The 17,018-nt window shown below is 36.0% G+C and overlaps 1 protein-coding gene across 1 annotated transcript; it reads left to right on the forward strand.

Annotated features, from left to right (window-relative positions):
• The first annotated feature begins 6,920 nt into the window (after positions 1-6,920).
• Positions 6,921-11,822, forward strand: LOC136202173 (uncharacterized). Its single transcript, XM_065992675.1, has 2 exons — positions 6,921-11,433; positions 11,517-11,822. Exon 1 carries the CDS (start codon positions 9,444-9,446, stop codon positions 10,938-10,940), a length of 1,497 nt encoding a protein of 498 aa, XP_065848747.1. The 5' UTR covers positions 6,921-9,443; the 3' UTR covers positions 10,941-11,433; positions 11,517-11,822.
• Positions 11,823-17,018: the final 5,196 nt, after the last annotated feature.

Genomic DNA, 17,018 nt, shown 5'->3' on the forward strand with positions numbered 1-17,018 from the left:
GTACTTATTTTTTCAGCACTTAATTTTCAGTTTTATCAAACAACACCTTAGTTTGACATTATAAAAATAATAGTTAACGACTGTAAAATAGAAAATTACAAGAACTAAAGTTGTTTAGTACCACATTGGATTTTTTTATTTTCCAAAATCATCGTTTTTAGAGTGTTTGCTTTCTAAAACATTTACTTTCTCTATCGTTACCGAACAATACCTAAATGACTTCAAAATTAAAAAATTAAAAAATTAAATTTTTTTATATAAATATTTTAATTAAAAGTCATAAATACTCATTTTAATTTTGAAGTGATTATTTTTAGTGAAGCAGTCATTCGCAAAGGAAAAGCTTAGTTCTTTGTTTGAAAAAAGAAAATCGAGCTACCATTTTAACAAAAAGTAAAAGCACGAGTTTTCCTGTTAGTTCTAGTTCTGATTTTGGTGAGTGGGCATGTTCACCACCACCAATGATTATCGATGTTATTCTTTCTGATTTATATTAATTCATTCATTCATTCAAAAAAAGCACGAGTTTTCTTTTTTTACTAAATTCTCCATGTTTTGGCCATTTAATCGTGACCAGCTCACATTTATGACCGAAACGACATAGAGTAGCCACTGCCGGTTATTTTTATGAAAAAAATTAAGTTTTATTTTTTCTTCATGAAATTAACTGACACACGATTGTCAGGTGGTGGATATGTGGCTGACATGTGTCGTTTCGATTAGGTATCTATAAGTTGACTCGTGCTGATGCGTCACTCATGTCACTCACGTCATCATTCTTATTCCTTTTAATCATTGAAATTATCAAAGTAACATAATTGAGACAAAACTCAAAGTTAAGTGATTTTATCGAGACAATCATATAACATCAGTAAGTAATGATACATTTAACTCAGTGCATATCTAGTATGTATGTAATAACTATTAAACTATGGTCTTTATTATTGACCAATATTTTAAAAACTATATAAATGATAAAGTCCACAAATAATCTATGTGTTTTCATCTTTTTTTCTTTACCAAATTGGTATCTAAATTATTTTTCGTCTAAACACGGATTGAGGTTTTCGTTTTGGTAAAAATGAGTATTCCTTAATTTGATATTAAAAATGACAGTTTTTTTTATTAAAGGCTGGTTATCGAGGAGGAGCCGAAGACGGACATCCCAGCTATGCTGGCACCCCCGACCTCAACCCCAAGACCCCGAACCAATATTATTAAAAGAAAAAATAAAAATAAAACATCCGAATACAAAAGAATGGAAGAATAAAAAATACAGAACATGATCAAGAGAAACGGTAAGAGCACCGCCCTCCCCTATTGTGAAGAAAAGCCGATTCACAGAAGCTCGGAATATCATCCCACCACGTAAAACTAGAAGCCGTCCGTCCAAAGTTTGGAAGCGAGTCAGCAACCTGATTGCTTTCGCGGAAAATGTGAGAAATAACACAGTTCATAGCTTTAACATGTGTCAAACAATTTAACCAATTCTGTCTAATTACCCAAGGAACCGATGTGGATTTGGATTTCAGCATCTGCACTACATACATAGAGTCGCTTTCAATCCAAATCATCCGCCAACCTTTTTTGTAAGCCAAATCAATAGCATGAATAGCCACAGACAGCTCAGCAAGGAAGGCAAACGAACTGGTGATTGGAAAAGCAAATGCTCCCAGACACAAACCAGTACTTGAGCGAAAAATTCCTCCACACCCCGCCGGTCCAGGGGAACCCGATACAGAGGCATCAGTGTTAATCTTCGTCCAATCCCTCAGAGGAAGCTGCCAAACAACCAGGATGATTCGTGGCCCTTTAGCAAGCCTTTTAGGAATCCCGAGCTCTCCCAAAATTTGTGTTTCCACTAACGAATTCCATGTAGTACCCTGGCCTGTATGAGAAGATTCTCTCAAGGCTCTCCAAATGCGTCTTAAAACCATTACTGTTTTCGGTTTTTCATCCTCAAAAATGCATCTATTCCGAGTAATCCACAATGCCCAAATAGAATTTCCAATTGCAGCTGCCCATAATTCAGAAATTTGAGAGCTAAAGCGCTGAACAATGGCATCACCTATGAGAGATTTAAGTGTCGAGCTTGTGTTGATCCGGCGTCCAAACAACGAGCTAATACCTTGCCAGATAATTTTAGCAAACGGGCATGAGACGAAAAGATGATCAATTGATTCCACATCAGACAAACATAATCTGCAGCGTGAGATAATAAAACATCCACGTAATCTCAGCTTATCGTGAGTAGGCAAATAGCCGAGATAGGCACGCCATGCGACCAACGAATGTGCAGGAGGAACACACGGATGACGAAGGAAATGACACCATTGTTGCTGATCAACTGGATCCCTAAGCCAAACATACAACAATTTAACAGTAAGAACCCCACTGATAGCAGGCTTCCACACGCATTTATCATCCGCGTCATTTCCACGCTTAATGCATCAAACCCTACCCTCAACGTCTGAAGGAAGCACAAGCAGGTTATTCCAACTATCTCCATCCAGATAATTTTCAACCGAATCCAAACAAGAACGTTGTTGTCGAGCTGTTAACCCAACCTGAGCAGCCAGTGAGGGACACATCCATCCCCCGTTCCAAAAGTTTAAGATCGAGTTCTGACCAATCCACCAGAGACAATGTTGTGAAATTTCCAAATAAATGCCCTTAACCGAAGCCCAAACAGACGAGTTCAAAACCAAATGACGCGGCTGTCCCGCTTTATTTAAGAATCGGGTTCTCAGCAAGTTAAAACATAGCGAGCTATCCTGAATTAAGCCCCAAGCCATCTTCCCAGTTAGAGCCTTGTTTAAAAGAAACAAATCTTTGATGTCAAGCCCTCCATCTTTGAGATTTTGACAACATACTTTCCAAGGAACCGTTACCAGCTTCCTACAGTGAATTGAACCGGACCATACAAAATTTCGCGTACTTTTAGTCATACGGCGGAGCAACGCAGCAGGCCACTTATAAATAATAAAAGAATGAATAAAGCTCCCAGTGATAACAGAATTTACCAGGGCAACTCTACCAGCCATTGATAAGCAATTGCCTTTCCATTTAGTAAAATGGGCAAGGACCCTGTCCATCAAACAATTTAAATGTGAAGTTTTTGGCCGGCCAAAAAATAACGGGACACCAAGATAGCGAAAAGGAATCTTCCCTTGACGAATTCCAATTATACTGGCTAGATGATTCCCACGTCCAGCAGTGACAAAAGAACCCAGGAAAAGCTCTGACTTATTCCAGTTAACACATTGACCCGAAATAGAGCCATACATCTCAAAGACTTCCTTAATAACAACAAGATTATTCACAGAAGCCCTGCAAAATAAAAGAATATCATCCGCATATAATAAGTGAGTGGGAAAGACCCTTGATGAGGTATAACGCATCGGATTCAGACGTCCAGTGCTACTCAGAAGTAGAAGCCAGCGACTAAGAAAGTCCTCAGCAATTCCAAATAGAATAGGAGATAAGGGATCACCCTGTCTAACCCCCCTAGAGCATTTGAAATAGCCACTGATGACACCATTATTGAGAATTGATATCCGAGCAGCCAATAAAATGTTTAAAATCCAATCCCTGAATTGTAAAGAAAAACCAAACGCATCCAATACAACCAACAAAAAATTCCAGTTTATCGTATCAAATGCTTTCTTGATATCCACCTTTAAAGCCAAATTTCCACCAAAACATCTTTTTCGAAGCATATTAGTGCCCTCCGAAGCCAGGGATATGCATTGATGAATACTCCTTCCAGGAATGAAACCAAACTGATTCTGTGATACAATGCGTGAAGCAACCAAAGCCAGCCTGTCTGCCAAAATTTTTGCAATAATTTTATAGCTGAAGTTGCTCATAGCAATGGGCCTAAAATGATCTAAAGAAAGCGCCCCCTCAATTTTCGGAATAAGGACCATAATGCTTGAACTCAAGCCAGGATGAAGCAAACCACTCGTAAAAAAAACTTCTGACCATAGCAAAGACATCTGATCCAACAATATCCCAAAAAGACTGAAAGAAAACCCCAGTAAACCCGTCAGGTCCAGGCGAACTGCCTTTATCCATCGAAAAAACAGCCAAGCGAACCTCATTCATATCCGGACATTTAATTAGCGATTCATTATCCGAGTCAGAGACCATACGCGGAACAATATCATAAACTAAATCATAATTATGTGGCATGATGTCCTCATTTTTAAACAAATTTGAGTAAAAATCAGCAATATGCGTACCAATTATTTGTGGATTAGAGACCATTTCATCCCCAATTTGCAGGACCAAAATCCCAGAGGCCGCAGCGCGAGCGGAAGCCATACGATGAAAGAAGCTAGTGTTCCGATCGCCCTCTTTTAGCCATTTAACCCTGCTTTTGTCACGCATGAAAGCCTATTTTTGGCGCAGAACATTATCAAGATGAGCATGTGCATTAAGCTCAGCATGATGAAGATCAGAAGAGTGTCCATTTTCAGAAATATCTGCCTGAATCAGAGCCAACTGAGATTCAGCAGCAGTAATATTGACATCAATATCCCCAAAAACTTCTTTATTCCAGCGGCGAAGGACAGGGCGAAGCCTCTTTAGTTTATCACACAAAGCTTGCATTGGAGGCAATCTAGGATGAGTCCCATTCCAAAAATTAGCAATAACCTCCCTAATACTCGGATGCATAGTCCACATAGATTGAAATCTAAAACGAGAAGCAATCTGATTACCCTTTGAACAGCTAAACAATAAAGGACAATGATCAGAATGATGACGCGGCAGAGCATTGCAGCTAACTGAATCCCAAAAATTCGTGAACAAAGTAGATAACAACACACGGTCCAGACGACTTTCAACTCTCGCAAAACCAGCTCTGCCATTAGACCATGTCAAAAACGCCCCCTGCGCAGAAAGATCAACAAAAATCCCTGAGTCAATAAACTCAAGAAACTCTCTACACGGTCGCGAAGCAGGAGGCCGACCAGATTTCTCATGAGAGCCAAGGACCGCGTTAAAATCACCAATGAGAATCCAATTCCCTTTTAATCTACTTTGATGAACCAAAATATCCTCAAACATATTAAAACGGTGATTTGCCCAGACACTTCCATAAACAAAACAAACAAAAGTATTCAAAGTCGGCAAACTCAGGATAACATATTGATCATGCCTAACATGGATGCTAGAAGCAAGAGAGGAATTACTCCTAGCAAAAACCCAAAGAGTAGGAAGTTCCCTATTATTCATCGCCACTAAAGAAAAACCAAGTTTTTGCCAAAAGGCATCACACACTGAATTGAACTCCACCATAGGCTCTGCCAAACAGAAAAAATCCGGATTATAAAGCAAACACAAACGATATAAGTAACCCTGGGTATCCCTATTTTGGATATCCCTACAATTCCAAAAAAGAACAATCATTTAAAACGAACCGGAGGTTTACTGGCTCGCTTATTGCGAGATGGCAAATTCTCCGTTGTTGTCATTATTCTTTCCCTGCGCCTTCCTTTTTTAGTGATGACAGTGTTCCAGCTATTTTCCTCCTCCTCTGCCATATCAGCCCATGATTTAGAGTGCGATGATTCAGACGTTGAATCGACACCCTTACAAACAGGAAGAATATTATCCATCCCAGGAGATGCTGGCCGATCAGCATCATCGCAAATAATCTCATCTTCCATTCTGATCTGCGGACTGCCAGACAAAGCCGAATCAACCTCCTCCACAAGGGTTTGAGCAGCAACAGAAGGCCCAAGCTCTGAGATAATCCGAGAAGTGACATGCTGAACCGAAACCACATTCTGCACATGATTTGGCTTTTTCCCCAGCGTCTTATCCTGTGAAACCATGGCATGCTTCCTTTCACTGATCACAGCCTCTGAAGCTTTTTCTTGCTCCTTCCGAACCCCAATTGGTTTATATTTTTCCTACAATCATATGCCATGTGACCAATATTTGAACATACTTTACAAAAGCTCGGGAGCCTTTCATACACAACATCAATCCATATTTGCTTACCCTCTCGTTCAATACCCAGCTTAACAGGTAAATCATTAATCAACATCAACATCAACTAACATCCTGGCATAATGCCCAAATCTGATAAGCCCACCAATGCCCTTAGCAATATCAAACAGAATTTGGGGATCCCAGTATTCCCACGGAAGAGAGTATAATCTAACCCAAACCTGGGCATTCGTTGATTTCACAACATAAGGGTCAAAGTCCGGAATCCATGGTTGTAAGCGAAAGGTTCCCGACTTAATATTAATAATTCCCCGCACGAGCAGCTGATTTTTAATCTCCTGAGAATCCAAAACAACATGGAAAAATCCTCTCCCAATGGAAATTAGACGCCAAGGATTCTTCAAACCCCAAAGCTTTGTTAATGTCTCTTTCAAAGCAGGGGCCTTCTATGGGACGTCCCCCTTGTTGAGAATTAACCTACCAATAAGAGAAGACGAACACACAGCAGCCCGTCTATCATAAGCAGACTGATTAATTCTTACCGATCTAAGACCTCCAATATTCGATCACAGCAGTTGAGATGGGTGCCGAATCCAAATTCCCAGCAACAACCTTTGCAAATGATCTTCCCAAAACCCAGGAATTTGATTTATCCGTGTTCAATCCCAATTGCAGCGCCAGAGAGTTCAATCCTGATTGCAACGGTGGAACTCTTTGCAATTGCGGAACATGAGCCTTAGGATTGAATAAAACCCCAATACTTAGATAATTATCTAAGTAATCCATGAAGTTTAAACCGGATGTGAGAACTCCAATTATGAATCCACCAATCAAATTCCTCAAAAGTGGAACTAATTGAACCCTATCATTCAAATTAATTAATTAAATAATTTTTAAGTCAAACTATATTATATATTATCTCAGATTATACAAATTGTAGATTCAAGCCATCCATCAAAGTCCCTCACTGGAATTATCGCCTTCTTCAATCAGCCTATCACCAGAAGATGGCGACAGCCACGCAGACAGACGGCGAAGGAGGCACGAACGGAAACAGCGGTTAGGCAGAACGGAAATCGTCGACGGCAACCTTTGGAAGATCCAGATCTCGGTCGACTAATAATCGCCTTTGGGTTTTCTCGGAATGAATCTAATCCATGAAACGATGAAGGTGGACAGACGGCGATAAACGTTGTCGCCGGCAGCCTTGAAGAAGGAGCAGTCCAGATCCAGATCCACGGAAATCCCCTCTCCCAGAGAGGTTTTAGGTTTTTCCTCGTCTTCCTATTATCTCCGACAGAATATCTACTTTCCTTAAAAATGACAGTTAACGAGCTTAAATTGAAAAATTGTAAGAATTAAACTTATTTAGTACATGGAATCAAATCTTTTATTTTCCAAAATCATTATTCTCGAAGAGAAATTTTATAATATACCGGGCATACCACTTCAACAATGTGGTGTGGTATGCCCGACCAATAAACATAGGCCATCTAATTAAAAATAAACCTAAAAATTGATATTGTCTTTTTCTTTAATGGGTTTCCCTTCTGCCCTACCCCTGCTCTTTCCAACCCTCGTTCTTTCTCCTCCACCGGCCGCACTTCTTCTCCGGCCAGTTGCCAGTGATTAAAAAAAAAATCGTTATAGTTTGATTTTAGGAAAAGCAGTAGCAGTGCTCTTTCTGCAATAAAATCCATCACCCAAAGCATCATCCATTCTCGTTATCAGGTCATGAGGCATACATAAACCAGATCTGGAGCAGTTAAAACTCTTATTTTTCTGACCCCTTTTCAATTTGTGGATATGAGTTCAAACCAAAACCAAATAATCTTGAAAAATTTGGGGATATGGGTTCCAAGTAAAACCAAATAATTTTTACAAATCTTAACAAATTTGGAGGATTTGGCTTTGAATTAAAACTGAGAAGTGGTGGTATCCAAACAAAACCATATAATTATATAATTATGTCGATGTATATGTCGGAGCTTCAAATGAAACTAACTAGTGCTGGCCAGCGATGGAGGACACAGGCGGTTGGCGGAGGAGAAGGAAAGAAAGTGGGAAAGGCCAGGGGCAGAAGTGGAAACCAGTGAAAAAAAGGGGAGGAAGCAACCGTATTAATCTTTAGCTTCTTGTTTTTTCAACAGATGTCTTCTGTTTATTGGCCAGGCATACCAAATCATATTATTATTGACGTATTCTAAAATTTCTCTATTTTCCAAACTTTCAGTCTCTAAAACATTCACTTTTTCTCTTGTGATCAAATAACATTTCAAAATTAAAATCTAAAAATACTCATTTTAATTTTATTGTCATTGTTTTCGGTAATAGTCATATCATTAGCAAATGAAATGCTCAGTAACAAAAAGTAAAAGCACAATTTTTTATTTTTTTTTACTAAATTCTTCATCGTCCACAGCTCACAGCTTGTACTGAAAAACCAGATCAAACTAAAAAACTTAGAAAAGCTTGTTTGATATTTAGCTCCTAATTAAAGTTAATCATCAATGGCAAAAGAGAATAAGAGGTATGCAGTGGTGACTGGAGCTGTTCAAAACCTCAAAGATGCCGGTCTCTCCGATTATGTGGTTTTTCATCAACTTGATGTCGCTGATTCTGAGATTATCATCGATGTTCTTGCTGATTTTATCAAATCTCAGTTCCAGAAGAAGAAGAAGAAGGAGAAGAGTCTTCTCCATACTAATCATTCAGAAAGCTACTCCATCAGAATTAGAATGCAGAAACAGAGATAAGCATAGGAAACAATCAAAGCACTCAACATTTTATGAAAGCCCAAACGCGACTTTCCGTTGATTTCTCTGCAAGTTTGGTCAAGGTCAGACCTCAATAAATGTCTCAAATGCGTTAATCTTGCAGTTACCTATTTTACTCTCTGTCATTGCGTTTCTTTCCTTTTCTTATAATATTGCGTTTCTTTCCTTTTGCTATAAATACCGAATTCCTTTGTGTTTTTTTCTTAACTCAGTCTCCTAGCTCTACTGATCTCGGTATCATAACCTCAAATTTTCCCGTATTTGGAGTTTTCCAGCTTTTGAATTCTGTGTTTATATTTTCATCCTATTCTCATTCCGGGTTTAATGGTGCAATGATATAATTTTACACTTCCTGTTGCTCCGACCCGTTGAGATTGGTGATTCGAAGTTAGGGTTTTGATTTATTACGTATTTTGAATTTGATTTTGCTTGATTTGGGGGTTTTGGATAAGCTTAATGACTGAGTTTGATCTCTAGGGTTTCTGTTCATGCTATTCTGATCAGTTTCCTTGAGGTTGAGAAATTGATTTGCATTGAAATAGATATGTGGATGGAGTGATCAATTTGTGGTTGTTTGTGACAGAGATTAATACAAGATCTATAATTAGGCACATCAGTTTGAGCTTTTAGTTCAATCCGTTCCATGACATTTGGTTTTCATTTTTGAACTTGTCTTTTTTGGTGTATGAATCTGTTTGTTGAGACATGGAACCTCAACAAAGATCCAGAATTGATTTGGCTGAATTGAAAGCTCGCATAGTGAAGAAGACTGGGGTTGAGCGGTTCAAGAAGTACTTCTATTACTTGAATAGGTTTTTGAGTCAGAAGCTGACCAAGAGTGACTTTGATAAGTCATGTTTTCGGTTGCTCGGAAGGGAGAATCTTCCATTGCACAATCAGTTGATCCGTTCCATTTTGAAGAACGCGTGTCAGGCCAAGACAGCTCCGCCGGTCAATGACGTGTGCCCCACGAAACCGGTAGTTCAACTGTCCAAATGTTCTCCTGCTGCTCGAGAAGATGGGGTTGAACATAGTGGATCTCTTCTTCCCAATCAGAATCAGAATGTGTCTATTTGGTCAAATGGAGTTATACCGATGTTCCCACGAAAGGTTAGGTCACGTATACGTGGTCGTAAGCCCAGAGACCGACCTAGCCCCCTTGGGCCAACAGGGAAAGTTGATTCTGGCTCACACCAATTGATTGGTGCTGTAGAGTGTGGCAGTAAAGTAATAACAGATAATGGAAAGATGCCTCCATGTGATTATGAGAGGCAAGTGCAACATCTTCAAGCTGTTGCAGTAGCTGTTGCTGAGCCATCTGAGTACAAAAGGAAAAGGTCAGCAGCAGCTGAATGGCCCTCTAAAAGACCTCGGACGCAGAGCAAAGATCAGACTGTATTTGTGGAAGGCGGGGAAGAGGCGGAACAAGCAAAACACTTGAGTTTCTCTAGTAGGCCACTACTTGCCCCGCTCGGAATTCCAATGTGTTCAGCTAGTGTTGGTGGTGAAGAGTGTGGCAGTAAAGTAATAACAGATAATGGAAAGATGCCTCAATGTGATTATCAGAGGCCAGTGCAACATCTTCAAGCTGTTGCTGATCCATCGGAGTACGAAAAGGGAAGTTCAGCAGCTGAACGGCCCTCTAAAAGACCTCGCACTCAGAGCAAAGATCAGATTGTATTTGTAGAAGAAGACGTGGAAGAGGAAGAACAAGCACAACACTTGAGTTTCTCTAGTAGGCCACTACTTGCCCCGCTCAGAATTCCACTATGTTCAGCTAGTGTTGGTGGCGCCCGCAAAGCTCAGCCAGTGGCAACCAGCAGTAATTTCGGTAGCTATTATGAGAGTGGTGAATTGTCTGATTCAGAGACGTTGAGGAAACGAATGGAGCAGATTGCAGCTTTGCAGGGTATCGGAGGAGGGGTCTCGATGGAATGTGCGAATACGTTGAATAACGTGTTGGATATTTACTTGAAGAGGTTGATCCGGTCTTGTGTTCACTTGGTAGGTGCAAGGTCTCCACATGATCCAAGAAAGTCCCAAACTAATAGCGGAACAGCAGAAGTTATGCACGAACAAAGACCGCGGCGTTCTATATCGAAACTTGATTTTAAAGCTGCCATGGAGCTTAATCCACAACAACTTGGCGGAAATTGGCCATTGCTGCTTGAAAAAATAAGCATGCACGCATTTGAGGATTAAACGAGTTCGGATGAGATTCTGTGTGCCAAAGCTATAATTGGGCGTAGCTATGCTGGTTAGCTATGATGTTGAAGCTGCTGGTTAGCTAGTTCTATTCTGATCAGCTTGATGAGTCAGGTGGCTTTGTCTTTCGATGAAGCTCGTGGGCTTGAGCATTCAATGTTTGTTTCATCTGTGGCCTATGTTGCACGGACACGTGAAACGTTATTTCTACAATATAATCTTCATAGAATAGCCTACAAACAAAAATGGACACGGACACTAAATAGATACAAACACAAAACGAAGAAACGCTGCTAATTAGAAGTATTCGTACAACATAGTCTGCGGCAGATCATGTATGAAGCAGCAAAATGTTTATCTGCAACCAAGCAAGGGAAACTCAGTCTCGGTTCACTCGTGCTATTACTACTACTCCTCCTCCGAAGCCCTTATGTACAATGTGCGGCCGACAAAGAGGAAGTCCAAGACAGTTTTGCAGGATACTCTTAAGGTAAAATTACTTGTACAAAGCTTCTTTGATTAAGTGATCAAGAGTTCGATTCCTAACAATCTCATTTGTTGATTAAATTGCAGGATATGATAATATGGACCTGTGTTGTGCAGTGGCCATTGGCAGGTGGAGTATGTCAGATATTGATATGAAGTGAAGCTTTAACTATCAAAGCTTTTAGTTCAAACTGTTCATCACAGGCCGTTTTGATCGGTCAGAATGCAGAACGACGAGGTTAATTTTCAACAACCAGTAAGAAGTGGAGTCAACTCGGAATCTAACTGTCCAACCTGAACCAGAAGTGATCCCGGTTTTTTATTTCTTAAAAATTAATTGAAGGTAAAGAAAAATGTAAAAATAAAATAAAAGCTATCTGTTCTGAAATTTTGTTGGCTCTTAAATCCATTATTTTTATAATATCAAAATAATAAAGAAATTAATTTTGAAATGTTAACAATTTGATGCGAAAATTATTTACTCAAATATGATTGTGATAAATCATATATGGTTGTGATGAATTCATAAAACTTGTTATATTATAAAGCTTGTTATATTATACTTCAAAAAAGTAATTTTAATTTCCAAAATCTATAGCTGGTTTATAAATTTTTTTATCAATAGCTTGTTTATAATTTTTTTTAATAACTAATTCATAATTTTAAATTAACCATATATATTTATTGATATATTTATCCTCCAATTATAATCTGCAAAGTCACGTTATAATACATTTAGAAGCAAAGTTATGTGGCTTGCTCTAAACTTATCTAAAAAAAATTAATTGACTTTTTTAAATTTACAGGAGTGATAAGGGCCAAATTTAACATTCACGTATGAAATGATACAAATTTTAAAGGACTGGTTTGACTATTATTTAATTGTCATATTGGATAATTTAAACAAGGGTTTCAAAAAATCGAAAAAGTTCTGTAATTTTTAGTTGGTTATTTGTAACTATATTAATAACATAGTAAATATTTTAGATATTTTGACAAAAAAAAAGATTTATTTATTACCATTTTAACAGTTTTTTTTTTTTGTAATTATTTGAGTAAGAAACTAAATATGTTAGACATAAGGGTGTGCATCAGTTTGGTTTAAACCGTATATCGAACCGAACTGATTGAATTCGGTTCATTTTAATTTGGAGTCGGTTTTAGTTTTTGGTGTATTTCAGTGCGGTTTGAAATTTAAAAAATCGAACCGCACTGAATTACTCATATTCTACATTATTATTATTATTATTATTATTATTATTATTATTATTATTATTATTATTATTATTTGTTTTAACATATATTCTACATTATTAATAAGTTTAGTTTTTTTTAGAGGATTGAAGTTCAATTTGCACCGTAACATTATCCAAGAAGTCAATTAGATCCCAAAGTGGCAATCAGAATTGCAAACATTAATACTTTAGAAGAAGTCATTCTATGCTTAGAGAAGAAACCACGAGGAATTCAAATTTGTGTAATAAATTAGGGTTAGTTACATGAATATTATAATTAACTACAAAAATTACAACTAAATCAGATTATCAAACTTAATTCTGAATATGTCATTATTTTCCATATATAATAAATAAAGTATACTTTTACATCCTAATTTAAAAATTCTAAACTCCAATTCATAAATTCTAAAGCCTAGACAATATATCCTAGACTTTTAATTTATAAAATTCAATTCTTAAAATAGATTAAAAGTAATTATTTTATTAGTTTGACATAATTGAAAATTAGGACTTGACGTAATTGTAGATAGTTTTTCAAATGTGAATTTATATATAAATTTCTGAATAAATTAATGATATTCAAAGATGTTGAATATGGACCTCATTTTATTATTTTACATTTTTTAGGTCCTATTATTTTTTATTGAAATTAAGTAAATTGAACCGAATTAAAATAACAATTTTATATAGAAATAATAAATAATGATAAATTATATATTATATATAAATAATTAAGTATAATAAATAACGATTAATTATATACAAAGAATGCTAAATTATAATTATTATAAATAATGAAAATTATATATAATAAGAAATAATAAATTATATATAAATAATTATAAGTATAATAAATAATGTTGAATTATATATAAATAATGCTAAAATATAAATAATATAATATAAATAATAATAAATTATTATATATAAATTATTATAATAAATAATGATTGAATTATATATAAAGAATGCTAAATTACAAATAATATATAGTAAAATATATATAAATAATAATAATATATAAATAATTATAATTATAATAAATAATGATGAATTATATATAAATAATGCTAAATTATAAATTATATATAAGTTATAATAAATAAGAATAAATTACTGAATTGAATGCTACTGAACTGAACTGAATGTTATTGAACTATTCAGTTTGTGAGTGATGATATCCGGGCTTACCCCTGTTAAGATTTTATTTCCCATCCGAAAACACCTTCACATTCAGCTAACACTCTGGTGATTGTCTCTTTCACATCAGGTTTTAATCCTTTGGTGATCTTCACCTTCTTTCCATCAGCTATTAGAAGGTCTTGTGCAAGGTCTTCAATACTGACTGGTTCACATACTTCTAGGGGATATGTTCTGGAATAGAGGTGTCGCTCATCTTCGGCAATCATGTTATGTAGTATAGTACAAGCTTCCATAATATCATGCAGTTTACTTTGATCCCAAAGCATAGCTGGTCCACGAACATTTGCAAAACGGGCTTGGAGTACCCTAAATGATCGTTCGACATCCTTCATTGCATTCTCGTGCTTCTGTTTGAAAGAACTTTTTTAGGTTCAATCGCATGCGAAAAGATTTTCACAAATGCATCCCAATTGGGATACATATCATCTGTCAAGTAGTATCTCATCTTGTACATCTTGTTGTTGATATTGTATTGATCTTCTAGAGCTACTCTTTGTAATTTGTCTCAAAAAAATGTGATATATTCAATACATTAAAGTCGTTGTTTGACCCAGCAACACTAAAGAAAGCATGCCAAATCCATAGATCCTGTGAAGCGACCGTTTCAAGAATGATTGTAGGAACTCCATGATCTAGATGTATTGAACATATATTATGATACTCTATCTTATTTTGTAAGAGATTGTGATTTTATGACTTGGATTATTGTTTGGAAATATATTTGTCATATTTCAGATTACATTTTTTCAAATTAGTCAAAATTTGCATTTATTACAGGATTGAATTATTCAAAAAATATGCAACGAAAAAATGCAGATTAAAACTGTTGCAAAATTCAATTACAAATGTTTTAAAATTTAGTTCAAATTGTTGCATAGGTTAATAAGTATGTTGCCAGATCCAGTTAAAGTTGTTGAAAATTTCAACAAATTATTTGCAAAATCGAACTAAAGTTGTTGCAAATCCATAAAAATTGTTGAAAAATAGTAATATAAATGTTGCATAAGTTGCAACATTTGCAGAAACTATTAAAATTGTTGCACAGTTATATAAATTAGTTGCATTTATTTAATGCAACAATAATAACTTGTTGCATTGTTTTTTAAATTTGTTAAAAATATCCAACAATTACTAATTGTTGCTATTGTTTATAAATTGTTGCATTAGCAAACAATGCTATAGGAGCGTTCGCAACAGTTGGATTTTTTTGCGTTAGACCTATTTTTGGCCTACTGCAACTCTAAAGGGGGTCTAAGCCAACAATTTCACTTGGTTGCAGTAGGGGTTTTATGGTGTAGCGTCTCCTCTAATGTATTGTCCTTTCCACCCAATAGGATAATTTTTCCGAACCCAGTGCATGAAATCAAGACATCCAAGCATCCTAGGTAACTCATTAGTTTCCTCGTGCATTTGAAATAAGAGACGAACATTAGCGACATTAAGCTTCCTTGTATAGACTGCTCTGAACACCTCGATAATAGCATGATAGAATTTTTCAAGGCATTCTAATGCAGTACGCTCAGCAATTCCGATGTACTCATCTTCACGATAAGCGGCTTCTCCATAGGCAGGCATAAGAAGCGCCACTATGCATTTCTGAAGTGGAGTAAATCCTTTCTTCTTTATTACATCAACCCTCTGATGGAAATACACTGTGTATTCCCTAAGGCCTCCACAATACGTACGAACATCGGTCTATTCATGTGAAACCCTCTATGAAAAAAGTTATCATCGTATAGTAGTTCATCAGCAAGTAGTCTTTATACAAACGTTTTACACTTTCTTCACAATTTCGATCCACATATTATCTACGTCGAAGTGGTGCGGATGGTTGTGTTATTTGTTGCAAGAACTCGAGTTCCATTTGCTTATTTGCTTTGTCCCGCATATTTCTAATAGCATCTACTCTCAATTGGTCAAAGTTGTATCGATCCGAACTTGACATTTTTTCTTTGAGATCGGGACAATTATGAATAATACAATAAAACTTAAGAGAGAAATAGATGAATTTGTATAATGAAAATGGTTGAAAGGGTATAATTTTTAGTTGAAAGTGTCATAAATTTTTAGTCTTTATTTAAGAGAATTTTTAGTGTATTTAGCCTGAAAATATAGCTACTGAAGATAGTGCCAAAATTCGTAATCTTAAAATACACCTAAAGAATATAAGTACTAAAATAAAAAATAAACTTCATTTAAAAACATAAAATACATACTAAATAAAAAAAAACAGACTAAATAAAAAACCAAACAAATAAAATAATAATTATTTAAAACAATCCACGTGGCGCATGTCAATACGTGGGGGCAGTTTCCGAACCTCGTTTTGCCCCAAATTTCTCTAAACCCGATTTCGCAATTTTCTCTTTTTTCTGTATTTATTTAAATTTTTTTATAAACAAGATATTTATTTTTTATTTTCTAAATATTATAAATCATTTAAAATTACATAATTTATTTTTAAATATTCAGATTATAAAAATATTTTATAAAATTTTCATAATATGAAAAATAATTTTTGGAGAGTTCTGAAGTAAAATGTGCTTTTCTTGATAAATGTGTTTGTAAGTAGTTTAACCATTTTCTAATTACTTTTGATAATAATTGCTACCGTGAAACACACGATTCCTCGGATTCCAGCATAGCTTACTAAGTGGAGAAACTTGAGAAAGGAGATCAAGGATTATAAAATGACTTAATATGTCAGGTGGGATGATGTCGATGTAATTATGCTTCATCTAGTTAAAATGCAGAAACCGATGCAAAAGTGTATATTTATAGGTGGTTTAACTCGAGCGTTGAACCACAACTTCCCTTCAATAAGTTGAAGAAATCCTTTTTAGCACCAAAATTTAGGCGTTTGCTCACTGAAACTTGGATTGAAGGATGGATGAATTACGGAAAGTCGATGATTGTCTTTATGAGTCGGTTGGACAGATTGCGTGTTACAACTTAAAAAAATGATGCTAAAACTTCTAACATCGAAAACCACATGCAAGGACAGATTCATGGGGGGCTAGGGGGATTGAGCACTCACTTATGCCGAAAAATGTCGAAAATTTCATGAAAACTATATACGAGACTTTAATTATTTTTTATGTAAAAACATCAATTTAGCATGCATAAATTACAAGAGACCACCACAAAC

Source organism: Euphorbia lathyris, chromosome 8 (genome assembly GCF_963576675.1).
Source record: "Euphorbia lathyris chromosome 8, ddEupLath1.1, whole genome shotgun sequence".
NCBI lineage: Eukaryota > Viridiplantae > Streptophyta > Magnoliopsida > Malpighiales > Euphorbiaceae > Euphorbia > Euphorbia lathyris.